This window comes from Prunus persica, chromosome G7, assembly GCF_000346465.2.
Source record: "Prunus persica cultivar Lovell chromosome G7, Prunus_persica_NCBIv2, whole genome shotgun sequence".
Classification (NCBI taxonomy): domain Eukaryota; kingdom Viridiplantae; phylum Streptophyta; class Magnoliopsida; order Rosales; family Rosaceae; genus Prunus; species Prunus persica.
In genome coordinates, this window is record NC_034015.1 from 14,595,605 (window position 1) to 14,616,219 (window position 20,615).

At 37.2% G+C, this 20,615-nt stretch overlaps 1 protein-coding gene across 1 annotated transcript; it reads left to right on the forward strand.

Moving 5' to 3' along the window:
• On the forward strand, positions 1,922 to 8,837 carry LOC18769168 (intracellular protein transport protein USO1). Its single transcript, XM_020569216.1, has 9 exons — positions 1,922 to 2,461; positions 2,895 to 3,092; positions 3,223 to 3,345; positions 3,829 to 3,866; positions 3,951 to 4,119; positions 4,471 to 7,722; positions 7,812 to 7,937; positions 8,112 to 8,248; positions 8,369 to 8,837. Exons 1-9 carry the CDS (start codon positions 2,381 to 2,383, stop codon positions 8,604 to 8,606), a joined length of 4,362 nt encoding a protein of 1,453 aa, XP_020424805.1. The 5' UTR covers positions 1,922 to 2,380; the 3' UTR covers positions 8,607 to 8,837.

Here is a 20,615-nt window from a genome sequence, read left to right on the forward strand (position 1 = left end):
AATTTTAACAAAATCTCAAATCAAAGCTTTAGAATAATTCATCCCTAATCAAAGCTCTAATTAATTTCAACAAAATCTCAAAATTATAATTCATCCATAATTAAACCCTAGAATACTCAATTTTAAATTAAAACTATAATTAAAGATATATAGCAAAGGAGAGAATGAGAATAATACCTTGTTGGTGACAAAAGGAGAAGAGAAGATGTTGTTGCCAAGTTGCCCACCAAAGATAATAGAAGATGTAGCCAATAGAGGAAGAATTTGACCCAAAAAAAGAAGAAGAGAGAAACTTGTTGCTCTGGTAGCAGAGAGAAAGAAGTAGTCTAATGACCAAAGAGAAGGATAGAAAAGATGGAACCACATGGATGGGCAACATATAGGTAGGATTTGTTTTTAATTCTTTTTATTTTTGGGTTGGACTTATAACACATATAGGTCTTTTTTTTTTTTTTGAAAAATTTTGGGCTGGGCTTTGCATAGCCCCGCCACTGCATGTGAGTTAGTCTCTTTTTTTTATTTATCTAAAGAAGAATTTCATTCAACTGAAGCAACATACAGGACTTAAAAAGGTGGCATTTAGTCACTTATAAAGGTGGGGTGTAAGCACACATTTAGGTTTGAATTCCTTACCTCTAGTCACCAAATATCAACCCTTAAACCGAAAAATCAAAAGAAAACTCTAAACCTTGACTTTAAGTACCAAACTATAAATCTTGGATCTATAACTAAGTTAGAGTTTTGAAGCTTGAATGGGCATAAAAAAAAAAAAAAAAAAAACTCTCAAACCCTAACCGTCTTGAAAGTCACATCATAAACTTAGAGCAATAAGTATCAAATCTTAGACAAAATCCTAATTTCGTATCCAACATCGCTTACTCCAAACTCGAACTCTAATCCTCACATCTTAAAAGTCACATCATAAACTTAGAGCAACAAGTATCAAATCTTTGACAAAACCCTAATTTTGTATCCAACATCGTTTACTCCGCACTCGAACCCTAACCACTAACCCTAAGAAATAACCTCTTGAACGGCCTTTTAGAGACGCCTTTGAGTTTGTGATTTTGTATTGCTTGTTGAATTATTTGTTTGATAATCCTTCCAATTTTTTTTATATGTTTTTGTTCAAGACTTTATCCTAGTAGGTCATATTACTAGTTTTGTATGGGGCGCTTAAAATCTCAGAACGGTCACTAATTTTGAACTCTTGATCATCAGGCTCAAATCTAATCTCAAATTCTAAACATTGGACCTTAAACTACAATACTTAATCTCAAGACTCGAACTTATAACTTGGAGCCTTAGATCTCAAGTTCAAAGCATCGATCATCTTGTTTCGGGCCAGACAAACTTCAAACCTCGAGAGCTACCTTAGATTGAGATTCCCAGCCTAGAATGTTCAACCAAACAAATGAAAATTGAGAGTACTTGCGCACCAAGACACAAGGAAGTTTCCAAATACTTAACCCACGATGTCTTGTCATCTCATGTACAGCCATGAAGCATTGTACGCATAAGCGGGCCCATTGACGCAGCAGAAAATCTGGGAAATATCTAAGACTTTCGATTCGATGGCGTCGAGGCTAAAAATAGAAAAACAAACAATTAATCACACTTACTTTCCCCTCTTAACCCCACCACCACCCCTCACTCACCTTAATCTTAATTTTCTATTAACTTCGATGTTGCCGTTAAAATAAAAGGCTAAATTCTTCTCAAGCCAATGAGTCTCTGACACGTCAGAAACCCGAATGGTTCGCTGACTTCCATGTTCTACGTGTCGAGTGCGGAGCGCAAGTACTGGAGGGGAAGCGCGTAGAGTGAGCTGCGGGAAGAGTGTACAGAGATACTGTAGTGCAGTAGGAAACTGCAATTAAGAAGCGAAGGGAGGGAGGCTGTTTCCCGATTTGCAGTTTCAGTGCCTTGCATTGCCCACACCCGCATTTATTCATTTCTACGCTTACTCTCTCTCTCTCTCTCTCTCTGTTTTGTCAAAGAAACGAATTGATTGAAGAAGGCAAACGCCAAAAGTCGAAGGGAAAATAAAATAACAACCTTCGCAACAATGACCAGCTAGCTAACGCTTTCTCTCTCTCTCTCTCTCTCTCTCTCTCTCTCTCTCTCTCTCTCCCTTGTTACTTTGGTTTTCTCGCTTCATTCAGAAGAATCAGACATTCATTCATTTGGTCACACTGGTCAGACATGCTCTGTTTCTCTCTCTAGCTGGTAATGTTGGTGGTTGTGATGGAGATGTGTTATTATGAGAAGTAATTATGGAGTAAGAGAACTTAATTAACTAATTATCAGCAGCAGCAGCAGCAACAACAACAATAAGAAGAAGAAGAAGAAGGAGAAGGAGAGATTGATTGAGAGAAAAATGTTCAGGCTCCACAAGAACAGGCCAGCTAAATCAGGGGAGAGGGTTGATTTCAAGTTCTCTCACTTTAAGGCCCTCCAGGTATATTCATTTCTTTATGTTTTCATTTGTGCTTAATATTGAGCATTGCATTGGAGGTAGACAATTATGGTGTAATATGCATTTTTTTTTCGTAAATACCTCGAGCTGTCCCACACCCAAAGGATGGGATTAATCTATGTCAATTCTAGACCTTTATCAAGAGTTTTTGGAAAAATAATGAAAATTTATGTCAAAATGTATAATGGGGAAGTGCACAATTGTTGAATGCTGCAAACCATAATCAAATTTTGTTTTTGATTTCCATATATGTACACAAACACCGTATCTTTTGCTCCTGGAATCAGGACCGATGATCATGTGGAATCAAGTGACTCTGATTCACACTATCATTCTGTTCTGTTCTATGGATTTTTCCTTCAGCAGATGGAGTTTTTGATGTCTTTCTTGCTGATGATGATATTTGTGATTGCAGGTTCCTAGAGGATGGGACAAGCTGTTTGTATCCATTGTCTCTGTAGAAACTGGGAAGCCAATTGCTAAATCAAGCAAAGCAGTGGTGCGTAATGGAAACTGTCAATGGACTGAAACTCTTTCCGAATCGATATGGATTTCGCAGGATGATTCTTCAAAGGAGATGGAAGATTATTTCTTCAAGCTTGTCCTTTCCATGGTATTTCTCATTCTCACTGATTTTGTTACAAACATGCTATTTTTGGCAATTGACTTTCTTTATCTTCTGTGATTCAATGTGGACTTTGGTTTATCTACTTGCTGATTCCCAAATGACTTTTTGATCCTAGGGATCGGCAAGATCCGGCATCCTTGGCGAGACTACAGTCAATATGTCGGATTATATAAGTTCAACCTCTTCTGTTCCAGTTTCTCTTCCATTGAAGAAGTGCACTTATGGGACAGTTTTGCAGGTGTGTTATAAAAATTTATATATTCTCATTAGATGTTTGATATGTTGAACAAAAATTGACCCCCTTGACCCCCTTGTTATGTTGAATTGAGTCAACGCACATTTCTTATGTTTTGGCGAATGTGCATAGTCTTTGCCATCTCCTTAAAGATAGAAAACATCTGAATATATCTCCTTGGAAAATTGATGCCTACCATCTTTAAAACATGGTTGTTCCAACTGTTTCCTGCATTTCGATACTTTCGTCATTTGTTATGAAAAATTATTTCAAATCTATACCATTTTTGGAAGATATTAAAGTACTGGCCTATGCAAAGTCAATCTAGAAGGGTGCATGTGAATACTCATTGAAGGTATCTGTAAAAACTTGAATATATCCATTTGAGTATTCATTTTCTTTTCACCATTCTCCCATCTCATTGCACTAGAAGTCATCTCCGAATTGTCTTTTCAGCAGATTTTTGCTTATCTTGCTGTTTTGCAGGTGAAAATTAACTGCCTAACACCAAGAAAAAGGCTCAGGTTAGTATCAAATGATTGCTTACATTAGTCTGCAGATAATTACTTTTCTATTTGATAGTGAAGATTTTCAGTTCATGTTTTTAGTGATGAAGAGTCAAAAGAGACAAGCTGTCAGTTTGAAGAACCAAATGCAAATGGTCTTGATGTCGACAGCAAATCAAATGGATCTAATAGTACATTTGGGAGGAGCGTCGGATCTTCCTCCATGAAAGATTTTGGCTTGACCTCAAATCCTGGAGAGCCTGGCAGTAGAGTATGTTTAAACTTTCCCCTGCTATTCTTTCCTCATTTATTGTAGCGCTTGTGTTTTCAGAATACTGCTACAATACAAACATCGCGTGCTTCTTTTAGTAGCTTTTCTTGTGTTGCTTCAATTGAACCTGGAGCGTGATCCAGAAATTAAATGTTATGTTTGTTGATGTATCAATTTATCTAATGAAGATTTTCTAGAGAAAAAAAAAAATTCTAATGAGTGTCTGATATCTAGACTATATTATTTTTCTGATTTGCGTAGACCCTGTTAAAGGAATAAAATGCTAATGAACAAGCTGTCTACTGGTCTATCGTTACCATGAAACTAATATATCTTCCCCACTTCTTGTAGGGAAGTAGTTTCTCAGCATCAGGTTCACATAACAGCTATGACTCGGCAGAGGGTTCCATAAGGAGGGATAATGCGTCCCCAGGAAGCAACCTTAGTGGTGAAGGGAACCACTTGATTGGAAGACAAGATTCAACCGACTCCCCCATTAGTACAACTCATGGAAATTATCCTGCTGATGCCCCTTCTCCATCAAATCATTCATCATTTAATTCCAGGATTAATCATTCTCGGAAAGATTTTACAGAATCACCTTTGACAACCACTGATTCTTCTAAAAACCTTTTGGAAGCTGCAGAATTTACAATTGAAGAGCTACATGCGGAAGCTAAGATGTGGGAGAGGAACGCGCGGAAGGTAATGCTTGATTTGGAGATACTGAGGACAGAATTCTCTGATCAGTCAAAAAAGCAGGCAAATTTAAATGTGGAGCTTTCGGCAGCATATGCAGAACGTGATGGCTTGAAGAAAGAAGTTGAACACTTACAATTGTTGTTTGAGAATTCAGTGGTGAAACAAACAGGTACTGAGAATGTAACTTCTCTGGAAGAAGGAACGTCCCAGAATGAGAAGGCATTGCAGGATGAACTGAAGTTCCAAAAAGAATCCGTAGCCAATTTGGCCCTGCAGTTGGAGAGAAGTCAAGAATCAAACATTGAGCTGGTTTCGGTTCTCCAGGAGCTGGAAGAGACAATTGAAAAACAAGAAATGGAGTTGGAGAATCTTTCAGAACTACAGGAAAAATTTGGTGATATGGAGAATTCTATCAAAAAAACTACGGAGGAAAACAGATATTTAAAGCTTCAGCTGCAACAATTGCAGGAATCAGAGAATAAGTTGCAAGTCATGGTGCAACAGCTGGAGCAGGCCCTGGAAGAGAAAACCCATGAGATAGAGGATGGATCGAGTCTGAACAAACAAACTCTTTTGGATATCGAGACGGAATACAAAAGTAAATTATTTTTCAAAGAACAAGAAATTGTTAAATTGAAAGCAAAGTTATCTGAATCTCTCCAAGAAAGGCATTCTGCAGAAATGGATTCCATCACCATGAATGGAGGTGAAGCTGATCTTATCAGAGAAATTGAAGTCTTGAAAGAAAAGGTGGAGGAGCTAGAGAGAGATTGCAATGAGCTGACGGATGAAAACTTGGAACTCTTATTCAAGCTTAAGGTAGCAAAGAAAAATTCCACTGGGGGACACGCACCTGTTGATCTTCCAGCCAGTGAGGTTTCAGTGACTGAAAATAAATCACGAATACAGAATGCAGAGGAGAAGTTTAATAAGAAAGTGCTTGGGGAGATTACAAACAATAATGATCTTTCAGTTCCAGTACTTGAGAGCTTGAAAATGGAACTAGAAATTAAAGTCACTGAACTGGGTAAAGAACTGACAGAGAACAGGTCTGAGATAGCAAAACTTGAGGCTAACTTGCTAACCAAAGAAGAAGAAATCGGGGTTCTAAGGCAGGTCCAGAATGAATTAGAAGCTAAGGTTTCCGATCTTCAAACAGAAAAAATAGAGCTAGAGGAACAAATGGAAATTGTGTTAAGAGAAAGTGATATAAGCTCTAAGTGTTTGAATGATTTGCGGAATGAATTAACGGTGATTAGCAGCAGTGTGAATTCCCATGTTTCCTCCAACAAGGTGCTTGAAAGGAAATCCTCAGAGCTGGAAGCTGATAAATGTGAACTGGATCTTCATGTGTCAGAGCTTGAACAAGAAAACGTACAATTATCTGCACATATTTCTGCTCTGGAAGCACAACAAAGATACTTGACAGATGAAAAGGAGGCCAATCAATTAGAATTAGACAAGTCTAAATCTTATTGTCTGAGTCTCCAAGATGAGATCAGCAGATTGAAAATTGAGATGGAATCTGATAAAGTAGAACTGAAGCAGAAACTAAAGCACTTGGAAAGTCAGTGGTCAGAAGCTCGAGAAGAAGGTGAATATCTGAAAAGGGCAAACCCAAAGCTACAAGCTACTGCTGAGAGCCTCATTGAAGAGTGCAATTCTCTTCAGAAATCAAATGAGGAGTTGAAGAAACAAAAGCTGGAGTTGCAAGAGCAGTGTTCCCTCTTGGAAGCAAAGTTGAATCAATCGCATAAGAGCTTTACCGATTGCTCCAAAAGAGTTGAAGTGTTGGAAAAAGATCTTTCTTTAATGCTGGAAAACATTGCCTCAAAAGAGGAAAGCCTGAATTCAGAATTAGATGCACTTCTTGATGAAAACATGACATATAGGGAGAAACTTACCTTGGAAGAAAGTTTGTTCAATGAGATGTATTTGGAGAAGGCAACTGAAGTTGAGAGTCTTCAGCAAGAGGTAGAACAACTTACCAAGAAAATTTCTGCAACTAAAAAAGAAAGAGAACAGCTAGCTTCAGATGCCATCCATGAAGCATCCAGATTACGAGCTGAGAAGGCAATGCTTGAATCTGCTCTCCAAGAGGTTCAATCAAAAGCAATACAGACTGAGAATGAATTGAATGTTATGAGAACAGAAACTGAACCGAAGCTACAAGGCCTGTCCGCTGAGCTTGCTGCTTCTAAACAAAACCAGGAATCAACAATGGCTGACCATGAAAGACTATTGAAGTTGTTTGAGAGTTACAAATCAAGTGAAGCAAAATTGAAGACCACTGTGAATGATCTTGAACTAAAGCTTACAGTTTCTGATTATGAACGGCAACAGCTGGTGGAAGAATCTACCAATTTAAAGGTTCAACTGCAGAAATTAACTGATTGTCAGAATGAAGTTTTGGCTTTTAAGAATGAGCTTGATGCAACCACATTTGAGAAAGAAAAATTGGAAGCATTACTTCATTCAATATCTGAGGAATGTGAAGATCTGAAGGCAGAGAAGAGTTCATTCCATGAGAAGATCTCAACATTGGAGAAGGCCTTATTTGAATTGGAGGATTGCAAACGTAATAAAGTTCTCTTGGAGGAAAAAATTCTGCAGATGGAAGGTAATCTAATTGCTAAAGAGGCTTTATGTGCACAGGATGCTGAGCTGAAAAATGAACTCAACCAGATCAAGAGAGCTAACGAGCAGTATCAGCAGAGAATAAAGCTACTTGAAGAGGAGAGAAGTGAGTACCTAAGAAGGTCTCAAGCCCTTGAACAAGAACTGAAATTAACTAGGGAAGAAAGACAGAAACAGAGGGATTCTAGCAGTCCAAAGATTTCCAGCCCCGCAAAAAACAGTACTAAAGTAATTCCTGTTGGTGAAGATATGAAGCTCCCAAAAGTAAGTGCCATTGATTCTTTATTTTCTTGTTAACAGTTGACGTCAAGACTGTAAAGTTATGGGTTTCTAACGTTCTTTGCTTAAAACAGAATGAAATGGCGAAGAACAGCAGTCATCGACGTGATAATAGAAGGAAGCCATTTTTGAAGACTGGTCAGGTACAAGGACTTGCAAAAGATCAGAATTATCCTTATAGAAACCAGTATCAAAGAGAGGTTAGACATCTGAAATATTCATTATTAATCCTGCTTCTACAGCTAATGACACAGTATATAGAATTGATTTCTGCATAGTAATATATGATTGTGGACTCCTCTCAATGTTGTGATTTCATGTAACTTTACAAAGCTTCTGTTTTGTTATTTTCCTTTTATTCTTCGCCATTACAGGACGATAATGGAAATGAAATTCATGATGGAAGTCCTCGTGATGCTGGAGTTGACTATGGTTTAAAGATTAAATTTCTCGAGGATGAACTTGTTAAGGCATTGGAGGCAAATAACACTTATAAAGTTCAGCTTGACAGGTGAGTGAAATAGGATACATAATGCCTTAGAAACAAATTAATAAGTAGCATTTGCCTTCTTTCTTTAAATGTTTTATGTATGATTCAGTCTTAACATGCATATCTATTATCACCCCGCAGGATGTTGTCTGAGGCTCGACACAACGATTCAGAGACTCGTCGAAATTCGAAAGCTGAAGCTGAAAAAGCTGCAAAAGAAAGATATGAACGCTCGAGATCATCTCTAGAGACAGAACTGAAAGACATTCGCGAGCGCTACCTGCACATGAGCCTCAGATACGCCGAAGTAGAAGCTCAGCGTGAGGAACTTGTGATGAAGCTCAAAGCAGCCAAGGGTGGCAAAAGGTGGTTCTCATGAATGATGATGGTTCCGTTGATGTCATGACCTGTTGAAAATGACTGCACGTCATATTATATTCTTGAGGATCTACCAATCTCAGGTAGCTTTTTAACGCATCTTTGTACATCACATTTTCCCACCTGAATGAATATTCAAATGAGTGAATTAGTGTAGAGGAGAATATGCCACAGATTGTTAATTACAACTACAGAATTCAAATAAAATGATTATACTTAATTAACATTAGTTTAGCATCTCTTTAGCACTGTGTGCAATTTTTTTTAATTATTCTTCTATCGCCTGGGACTGCAAATTAAGCACATTAGTTAGCTCTTGTTTGATTGGGATCAGATAATATTCTTCCAAAACTTTATGGATCCCCTATAAATACTAAAATTTATTGTGTGTGCGGTGCACTGTGCCTGCTCTCACGTAGGGGAAAAGACTATGGAGCTTTCAACTGTTGTGAATTGTTTAACCACCAATTTCTTCACCAAGTGGAAAATCACACACATTTTTTCATTTAACAAAAAATTCAGGCTAGGAATTGTTATAAAAAATATATTTTTCCTCTTTTCGTAAAGACAAATACAAAAACCTTTATATTATAAATAACATATAAATAAAGGTTATTTGTAATATAAAGATTTTTGTATTTGACTTTACGAAAGAGGAAAACTATATATTTTTTATAACAGGAATAGTGCAAGGACACAATTTCTCCGTGGATATGACGGACAAATGCCCTACTACTAAAGTTACATATTTCTTAAAGAAAAGTTGGACACTTTTTTTTTTTTTTTTGCTTTCTGCAAATTAACATACTAAAATCTTTCTTCGACATATAAATCACTTCAATGAAACAGAATGTACAAATCACCATATAAATATGAACCACTTTTGACGATGGGCATCACATCTTTAAGAGTGGAGGTATGCATCAAGTCCGAGTAATATCAAGGAGGGATGGAATTTGATAAAAGTAATATTATCGGTTTGTTTTCGGTTTGCTCAAAATTTAGAACGACTGGAAAAGGAAAAATGAAAGCACACCATACTTATAATGGTGTCACTTGACTCATCAAAGAGCAATTCAACTCAAGAAAGTAGGTAGGAAAAGAAAGTAAATAATATTTCATAATAATTATATTTAAAAAAAAGCACAAAAAAGAACCATCAAAGAGAGAACCTTCCTTCAAAGGCATTACGCAATCAATTGAAAGAGTATCAAACTTTCTGTGATTGATAAAAATAAGGGAACGAAATTGCTGGTGTCACTATGAGAGCATGAAATCTCAACTCAGAATATAAAAGCAAAGAACACTCAAGAAAAAAGCCTACCTTGCATCACATACTTAAGGCTTTTACATTTTCAGACTAAAGAGGGTGCAATTCCATGTTAACAAAGCCAAAGATCTGTCCGTGTACATCACTTGATTTGGCGCCACGCAGCAAACCCGGTCTTACCAGGCCAAGTGATTCATCCCCTCATAGAATCCAAAACCCAAGTTATTAATCAATGAATAATATGTTTGCATGTATCACATTGCTTCATCATATTTATTAATCACATTGTTATAACATATACATACCTATTAAATCTTTATCCTGAATAATATATAAGTTCAATACACGTAAATTAGTATCAATATGTGACGGAGTTGCGGTGACATAAAAATTTCCATAAGGGAATTTGATGGCTGAGATTCACTTGTTGTACTGGTTCTGTGATTTGTGATAAAGATTAAAAAAAGGGTCATCGTACTATGCCCAGTGTCCAACCATTTGCCACTTAGCAGGCCATGAAATCTTTTAGTATAATCCTATTGCATCACACACACTCCCAAAACCTCTGTGCGCAACAAAAGCATATATTAGCAATGCCAAATTGACATTATAAAAAAATATGTGCATATGTCTTTGTAAAAAGAAAAAATGAAAGCCAAAGTGAAAGAGGAAGAGGTGTCATGTATCAGATTTGAAGCAATGGCATATCCTTTGGAAGATGCTGAATTAGCAACCTCCATTTCTAGCTTTTTCTACTTTCTTTTGGTTCCTTTAGCAAAAAGGTCCCCACACACTACCCAAGTCATCACACCTTTTATTACTCTCATGACCAACCCAAAATTTGCTATAACAACCAATCCAAACATTTGTGATCAAACCCTCTTAGTAAAACTGCTGCAGGGCCAAACCCATCATCTCCTTTTCATGCTTGGCCACTCCTGCCAATGGCTTGAACCAAACTGGTGGGGGTGGCCTAATTAAGTTTCTTCGCTTGTCTGGATGATGATGTTGGTGTTTTTAATTTCTATGAATTAAGTAAGTGTGTTTCTACTTAACCCCATTATAAGTCTCGCTTTCAAGGCAGCCTGGGGAAGAATAAAGATTGTTGAAAGTAGCTGAATCTCCTTCTTGAGGAGGTGGATTTCTCTAAAAGGGCAACTTCAATCCTTTGGCATTTCGGCTTCTGCAGCGTCCCTCTTCGCCTTCTACGTGTGTTCGAGCTCCGGGAAGGTATCGTGAGGGCCCGCGGTCAAAGTCAGACACTGTGTGTGCTTTTCCTGTTTTCTTGTTTTAGGTATGAAGACTTCCTGTGTATGTACTATGTAGTTATGTATTATTATGCAGGCCTTTGGCCAAAGCTTAAGGTTTGGTATATGCAGCAGGCCTATGGCTAAGAATACTTTATGATTGCAGTAATAATCTATTTGTTGTCTGTCTGTAAATCTTTGAGTATTTTGCTTCTCTGCTCCCAGAATCTTGCACATTAATTATTGCAAATTGCATTTAGCCTTATTACTATCAGATTCCATAGCAATGTAGCTTAATTATTAAAACACCTTTTTCATATATATTGTTATCTGCAGAACACTAGCTAATAAGTTCATCTCTGCATTATACTATGAATAAACCTATACGGTAATTGCTGCAGAAAGCAAGAAGTCATATATATTTTATGTTTTTTTTTTTCATGAACGGTTGAATTTCACATCTGAATGAGACCACCCCTGAAATTGTCCCTACCGACAGATAAAATTAGTCCCTTTTACCCCATGTCTTCTAAAAATTTCAGAGATGAATTCTGGAAAAGATATATGGTATCGGCCATTTGGCCAGAATTAGATAGATATAAATCTTTTTATCAGGATTCTTCTGCTTGCTTATATTTAGGCGTATCCAGTACTCATAGACTATGATTTGATCATGGCCAACTAAAATTAGAGGTGAGCGCGTTACGATTTGGATTGGTTTCACTTATAAATCACGGCTAAATTAATTTATTATTAAATTACATGGTTTAGTTCGATTTGAACTTAAATACCAAGCCAAACCGCTAATGGATGGTTTTGTTTGGGCAGTTTGGTGGTTTAGGTCTAAGCTCAATACTATTTTATTTATTTATTTAGTTATTATTTTAGTGGTTTAGCCCAATTACAATATAAATTCATATCAGTTTTTTTTTATTAATTTTATTTATAAATATTCAAGTGATAGTCTAAACTACAAGAGGGAGAAGAGTTTCACACACATACTTTATCAACGTGCCATAGGGGTTCGAACATGAGACCATCTTATATCCCTTTTTTTTTAATTTTAAAAAACTTCATTTTCTAGATTAGTCATGCGACATGAAACACAACCATTCTATATTTCAAATTTGAAACAAATACATTAAATCTTTCTTACAATGTTATGAAGCCAAAATCATCAAGGAATAATCTTAACAGTTTCTATCACATATAAAACCAATATTACATTCACCATTCTAATTTTCAAATTTCTAGCATCCTAAAACCATTCAACATTCTATCAAAGTAACAAAGTAACAATATAATTATATAAAAGGTTGATATGTGAGGATGAAACATAATAGTACATGATAACAACCAACAAGAAAATACTAGTGCCAACAAATAATAAAATTGCCACATATGCGGCTTATAGATCAAACTAACCGAGCTAATTATAGTTTGACTTAGTTGGTCTAAGATTACATTCAGTGTTGTACCCCAATCAAATTGATCCAATTAATTTGGCCGGTTTTAACCGTTCAACTCGTTTAATGCCCACCATTAAAATTTTAATAAATAAAATAAACATACATCAAAATATTCAATGTGATAACGAAGTAACAAATATATTTTTTTTTATAACGGTTAAACTGTTATGTGGTATTATTAATTCACGTATTATAGTATGAGTGTATGAGAAGTTGAGTATTATAGTATGAGTGTATGAGTGTATGAAAAGTTGTGAATAAAAATTTGTTAGTACTAAGTGTGTCTATTAGCAAACAATGTAAGCATCTGTTGGGGTCTTTTTCCATCGGAAGGCTCGTCCAGGTTTGTTGATTTTTGGACCGTCATAGAGTGGTGAATCAAGCTTTTATTGCCCATTTTTCTGAGTTAGCGAGAACTAGGCCCAAAGCATCTCGAGGGAGAAGCAAGTCCTAGGGAAATACTTTGTTCTTCTTCCAACGTCTGAGTGCTTTGTGATGATGTTTCCGGCAGCTAGACGAAGAGTTGGAGATAGTGCATCGATGTTGCACATGCTTGGTACGAGAGTTTGCTTTGGTGAATCAATATAATACTAGGCTTGGCATGAAAGGCTTTTGGCTTGGGAGCTAAGAGAAAATGAGCATGAAGAAAGGATTAAGGCGTGAGATTTTGGGTGCTTTCGGCAGCTAGATGAAGACCTTGCTATGTCTGCAAAAAGGTTGGGTGTTTCAAACTTGGGATGGAGCTTTTTGAGAGAGAGAGAGAGAGAGAGAGAGAGAGAGAGAGAGAGAGAGGATGGGTGACTTTAGTAGATTTCAAAAGAGAAAAAATGGGAAGAAATGAAAGCTTGACGAAAGCTTGGGATGGAGCTTGACGAAAGCTTCGTCAAGCTCTTGGGTGGCTTGCCAGAAGAGAAAAAATGGGAAGAAATGAAAGATTCCAAAGGTGAGAGGTGATGCTTGCTCACTCTGGATGTGTTTATGGGAAAGGAAGATGGAAGAACACAGCTTGAAATTGAAGCTTCCAACAATGAGTAAAGATGTTGCTCGCTCTGTATGAGTTGAAGACGACTTGTTGATGTTGATATGAGATATTTATGAGCTTGGGCATGAGAGCTTGGAGTGTGGGAGCTAAAGACCTACAAGTTTGGCAAATGAGAATGCTTGTGCTTGGCTTGGTGTTTGATATACTTGAGTTTGGGTGGTAAGAATTTATTGTTTGTGGCTATGGCTATGGGGATTTAAGAGTTTCAAGAGAATGAGGATATGAGGAAAAGCTTGAGGTTTGAAGGCTATGATGTTTATAACTTGGAAGAAAGGAAAAACTTGGAGTTATGCTTGGTGAGACTTTATAGAGAAGATGATGGATTTCAAGGAGATGAGGTTATGGCTAGGGTGCTTGCAATAGCTAGGAAAGAGGTGTGATGATTGAAGAAGAGGGTTGATGGCTGCTTGGATGCTTGCAGTAGCCAAAGAAAGAAGTTGTTGTGCTGCTCCAGCAGCTAAAAGAAGGGCCTGATAGCTAAAGAAAGGGGTTGATAGTTGCTGTGTTGCTTGTAGTAGCCAAATAAGAGGGCTTGATGGCTGAAGAAAAATTGGTGCCATTTAACTAAGCCATGAATGCCAATTTATAAAGAGTGAGGGTTTTCCTTTATTTCCAATAGGTAAAGGAAGGTGCTTGAACCAGCATATTTCCAGTGGTTAAAAGGGAGCACTAGGGCATGCTATTTTCCAGCAGGTGAAGCTAGGTACCATAAACTGATTATTTCCTATGGGTAAAAGGAAGCGCTGGAAACAGCTTGTTTCCAGCGGGTAATAGGGAGTGCTGAAAAAGGCTTGTTTCCAACGGGTAAAGCTAGACATTTGGAAAATGACCATTTCCTATGGGTAAAAGAAAGTGCTTGAAAAATATATCATTTGCTTACCCACATTGGAGAACTCTAAGTAATGGACTTGGACTTTGGTGCTCCCAAGTAGCTAGCCCAAAGTCTTCATTATCCAAGAACTTCCGTAGGCCTTGTGGACTTCCGTAACTTTCCACACCACAATCCCTTGTGCAAGCCCCTTAAACCACATGACTTGGGTTCATGTGAGCTGGGTATGTAATTGACATATGAAAAATCTATTATTGGTTTGGCATGACATGTACACTATTTCTATATTTATTTAATAAATTAATTCCCAAAATACGGCTTGGATTAACGCATGACCAACATTATATGTTATATTGGGCTTTAAATGTCTTTGGGGTTCCTATGACTTTTTGGGCCTCAACATTAGCCCCATTGATTATTGGGGCCATTAAGTGGCAGCGAGATGGGCCAAATAATCAATTTCAGCCCAAAATAATTGGTAGTGGCATGACATGGCTGGTTCTTCAATATGCATGAAATATCCATGCTTGCTTGCTTAGCCGTAGTTGTTTTGTTTTTCTTGGCATGAAGATTAGCATGATTTTGGAAACTACTAGCTTGGTCATATATATATATATATGAATGTAACGATAAGCAACTCAAGGATAACCAATTAAGAGTCTTCGAAATCACAGCCAGGTCTTTTCCAGGAAGGTTGGAGGGGTCGCAATAGTCCTGCTTAAAACCCAACCTTCTTAGACACCGAGGGTGTCGCCTTGAAGAGCTTTCCTAGACACTGTAATATTAAAGTTTACCCATTGGGGTTACCAAAAGTTGGCTTATTTTGTGGCATGACAGAGAAGATAAGGCTTGGTTGAATTTTAGCCCAAAATAAGTTAGCTTGCGTGATTGATGTGCTTGAGTGGCAAGAGATGCTTGATTTAGCATGGTTGTGGTTTACAAGAGTTGCATTGACTTGTGTGTCTTATATTAGTTTTGTATGCTTGATATTGGCTTGCATCCTTGGTTTTGAAGTGTATATTTGGTATTGGCATGTATGCTTAATGTTGGCATGTATTCTTGGTATTTGGCTTGGATGCTTGACATTGGTGTATACACTTGATTTTGGGATTGTATGCTTGGTATTGGCTTGTATGCTTGGTATTGGCTTAGATGCTTGGCTTTCGCTTGTATGCTTGGTATTGGCTTGGATGCTTGGCATTGGTGAGTACGCTTGGCATTGGCTTGTATGCTTGGTATTGGCTTGTACACTTAGCTTTGGTTTGTATGCTTGGATGCTTGGTATTGGCCTATATGCTTAGTATTGGCTAAGGTGACACGGTTTAATATAGCTTTTGGACTATTTAGCATGGTGGATGCGCTTGAGTGTTTTAGGTTTTGGCATTGGTGTGGTTGTGGACTGAATTTGAATTGTTTTTATAGCATGACCCTCCTTTCTTCTCTCTTCAAGATTCGAACCCGTGGGTACTGTGCATCAGTACATAAGTCATATTTCGAAAGCTCGGATCAGAAAACTTCCTTGATAAAAATTGTTCATCTGCTCGAGTACTATAGTTTGTAAAATATGTAGGATTTTTTGAATTTTTTTGATGCCTCAAAGTTGGTCTGCAACTTCTGTATTGTAATGCTCTCTGGAGCCATTTTTTTGAAGCATGTTCATGAGTTGATGTTGATGCCTTTGTTGCATGCTGGTTTTCTATGCTTGAAGCTTGAATTCCATTGCACTTCTCAAAACTAGTGAGTTAGGTACTGAATTTTGAATTGAGCTTTCGATTTAGGATTCTAGCTTGGTGATAAACAAGACTCATACGAGCTTACTTGGGTAATGCATGCCAAGTGTTTGTGGAAATATCTCACAGTAGTTTGTGGGCTGTTCTTTGAACTTTTGAAATGTTTCTCTTGGAATCTGATTTGGAGATTTTGATGCATAAAAATAGACTTCTCCATGGTTGTGTTGGAACTAGTGTTGTGCCATTTGAAGGAAAAATGAATTTTTGGTGCAATTTCAAAGGGCTAAGCTGCTGGAATTGTGCAGTTTCTGCTGCATTGCTTGTTTTGAGAATCTGTTTGATATGCTTCCCTAGATCTAAATGCAACGAAATTTTATAAAAATGAAACTTGATATGTCTAGTTCTAATCTGGAAAGTTTGGGATTTGTTGGTTGTAAGTTTGATTTCTAGTGATTTTCTAAAGATGGGATGTTCCAGCTAGAATAGTTGGAAAACTTGTGTATAAGTTTTGCTTGGCATGTTGCTTTTGTTTGAGAATTTAGCATGTCCTTTCTCTTGGTATTGAGTTCTGATTTGGGCATTGCTAGAGCATGATCTTGAGCAATATTATTGTGAGAGCATGATGTTGAATGGTTTTGTCGCAAGAGCATGAGTTCTTCAATTTGCTTGAAATGCCTGAATTGCTTGGAATGCTTGAATAAAATGAAATTTCTTGACCTGTGGATTGGTTTTATGCCATGTGAATTGTCAAATACTTGCCGAAGAAACTAGAGGTTGAGATCGACTTTCCCTAATTTCATTTCACTCCCTTCAAATTCGAACCCTAGTCGTCTCTAAATTTCCTCCTCTCCTCGTCTTTCCCTTGAATCTGAGAAACAGAGAGGCCAAAAACCCCACCAAGCTAGGCCAAAAAAAGGAGAAGAAGAGAAATAGAGAGAGAAGAAAGAAGGAAAGAAAGAGGAAGAAAAAGAAAGAAAAGAGAGAAATGCAAAACAAAAGGAAAATGAGAAACAAAGAGAAAAGACAGAAGGAAAGAAAAGGGAAGAAGGAAAAAAGAAAAAGGAGAGAGAAATGTTTCTCTCCGCCATTACATTTTCTTCTTCCTATCTTGATATTCTATATAATATTTTAATATTCTAGTGGGAAAATGGGCAAATGGGGTGATGTAATTAATTTTAAATTCTAAATATTAACAACTTTTGATTGTCAAGGGATTTTTTAATATTTTAAATGGGTGTTAATAAATGTCCAAGGTTTCCTTTCAGCTTTCACTGCCCAAGGAAACAAAAAACCACGGGCCTTCTTCCTTTCTCTCTCCCCTCATTTTTCTCTATTTCCTCTCTAACTCCACCCATTTGCCCTTAGCCATGGCAAGGGTGGAGCTAGGGCAGCTACTATTCACGTGAATAGTGGTTGCCCTTGCAAATAGTATTTTGTGTTTCCACCCATTGCCATGACTAAGGACAATTACTATTCATTTTTTTGTTTTTTCCCCTTATTTTTTAATGAAAATAATTAATTTGAGTAATATTTTCAGATAAGATTTCCGGTTTCCTACGTGTCAAGACTATTCATAATCAGATAAAATTTCCGGATAAGATTTTTGGATTCAAATTTTGGATGAATTTTAAAATTCAAATTTCAGATAAATTTGTGGGTTCAAATTCAAAATTCATACAAATTAGGGTTCAAATTTCGGATGAATTTCAAATTTCAGATAAGATTTTCATCCAATAAAATCAAGTCACGTGGCATGTCTATCTTGCCAAATTTTTCTATAAAACCAGAGGCTCAGCTCATACCTCTCACACCACATCTTTCTATATTTTCATTTCTCAGAGTTTAGAATTCATACTTCATTCATTCTCAATGGAAGAATTTAGGAGATGCTTGGAGAGGCTAGAGCGAGAAACAAATGAGAGAAACCGTAGAGCAGATGAAATCAATGAGTTGCAGAGACAAGTCGATGAGCAAGTTCTCATAGCAGTGGCTTTGCAAGATGAAAAGAACCAAGGTCACCGCCGTGGTTCACAAGTCGGCCGCCGCCGGAATGTGGAAATACATAGGCATTCTCGGGGTAAGAATCTTTTTGAAGATTATTTTATCCCAACTTCTTTGTACTCTGATGTTGATTTTCGAAGGCGATTTAGAATGCAACCTTATTTGTTCAATAAAGTCATGTATGATATTTGCAATTATGATGCATACTTTATTCAAAAGTGTAATGCTACTGGGGTTTTGGGGCTTCTTCTGGAGCAAAAACTTACAGCTGTTATACGAATGTTGGCGTATGGAGCATCTGCTGATCAGGTGGATGAGATTGCCCGGATGGGGAAGTCCACTACGTTGGAGACTTTGGTAAGATTTTGTCAAGCTGTTGAAACTCTGTACACTAGGGACTACCTGCGTAGACCTACTCCCAGGGACCTCCAACGACTTCTACAAAAAGCCGAAGCTCGAGGATTCCCAGGAATGATTGGTAGCACCGACTGCATGCACTGGCAATGGAAGAATTGCCCAACTGCCTGGCAAGGTGATTATGGAAATAGAAAAGACCAAAAAAGTATCATCCGTCGGAATAATTAGGAAGCGTTTGCAATATTTCACCACCTCCCAACATTCATGATGGTTGAAACTTTTTTTGCCACCCTCGGTTGCACCGAACCACATTTGTGCTTGTATCATTTATTTAACAAAAAAATAGAAATGCAATAAATATTTAAAATATATTGGATATGCAAGTAACAAAAAAAATAATAATGGAAATGCAATTAAGCTTACAAATAAATTAGAAGTGCAAGAAAATTAAGAAACAAGTGGAAATGCAAGAAATATTAACAACATATTGAAAATGCAAGAAATATTAACAAAATATTGATAATGCAAGAAATATGAACAAAATATTTAAAATGCAAGAAATATTAACAAAATATTGAAAATGCAAGCAATATTAACAATATATATATATATATTAGGAGATTAAACTTAATAAAACAAAAATTATAAAATACTTACCTCGTTAGTACGATTTTCCCCGCTTCTATAGTTGTCCATCGCTTTTGCTAGGGCAGCTCTCCATTTTCCCAACTCTTTGTTGAGAATTTTTCACCTACTGGATAATGTCATCTCTGTACGAGTAGACCCCGGAATTTTTTCACAAAATTCGGCATGAATTTTTTTCCACATATGAAAAAATTTCATCTCATTGCCTGACACGGGACAATGACAAATTTGGAGCCAAGCCTCACACAAGGAAACATCTTCCATGGTGCTCCAAGCCCCTCCGGTTTCGATAGAAGAAGCCATAAAAATATGAAATCAAAATACTAGATGAAAAAGAGGAAAATGTTGAGTAAAGAGTGAATAATAGTAGAAGTATAATGAAATGTATGAGGATTGGTGTTGAAAGTGAAGGGTATTGATAGGTATTTATAGAAACAAAATATCAGAATTTTTTAGAATTTTAAAAAAAAATTTACGATTTTTTTCATATTTTTATTGCCCAAAAAAGCCTCAGCCGTAGGATGGATTCGGAGATGCTGATCGGAGGGCTGGGGAGGCGACACGTGGCTTATTCCCATTGGAGCTGACGTCAGCGACCGCGGGTTGGAGCTCGGGCTCGTCTAGCCTTCGGGCTGGCCCGAGTTGGTGGGTCCCAGACCCCCCCGGGCCTGGGCTGCGCGGTGGAACACCATTTTTTTTTTCCCCTCGCCTCGGGCTGGGCCCTTCCGTTGGACTTGCTCTTAGGTTAATAACTAAGTCTGGTTTTATTTTTTAAATTTCTCTCTCCCTCCTTCTCTGTGTTTGTGATGAATCAAGGTTATTTCTCTCTCTTTCTCTACCTTTTTGTTTTTTTTTTGGCAGGATTGTTATTCCAGGTTTGGTAACCGACCAATACCCCATCTACCTACGGTAACTGGCACCTTCAGTAACTGTCTTTGTGTGGTGCGGCGTTGGTTTGGATTTTGGCTAAATCGCAGATAGTCAGTCGATAAACTGTTTTTTTGTTTCAGTGTGGTTATCGCACCGAAAACACCCATAGTCTGCAAGTTAGGGCCATTTTTCATTGAGTCAGACCCGTTGACACATTGACAAACTTTATGAAACTATAAAGTCTTTTTCTTAATTTACTGTTATAATTGATAAATCAATTGATTATTTTTATGTTATTTAAAAAGAATCTAGGTAGGAAAATATTATGGGGGGCAGGTGAGAGCAATGGGAAGATGTTTTTTCTTTCCTGGCTGCAAATTATGATAAATTCTAATCATAATCATGCCATGCAACTTACAAGTATAAGAAAGAAAGAAACAATATATGTGGGTTAAGTCATTTGACTAAAGTAGTATATTCGCACTTTTGCATATGAGTTTGGTTAGTTTTGAATATCACTTTGTTAGAAGGAAAAAGGATTTTCTGCGGT

Coding starts and splice junctions, on each gene's coding strand:
- LOC18769168 (XM_020569216.1), top strand. CDS start 2,381: ATGTTCAGGCTCCACAAGAACAGGCCAGCTAAATCAGGGGAGAGGGTT. Junction 3,867..3,950: donor ACACCAAGAAAAAGGCTCAG/GTTAGTATCAAA, acceptor TCATGTTTTTAG/TGATGAAGAGTCAAAAGAGA. Junction 4,120..4,470: donor CTGGAGAGCCTGGCAGTAGA/GTATGTTTAAAC, acceptor CACTTCTTGTAG/GGAAGTAGTTTCTCAGCATC.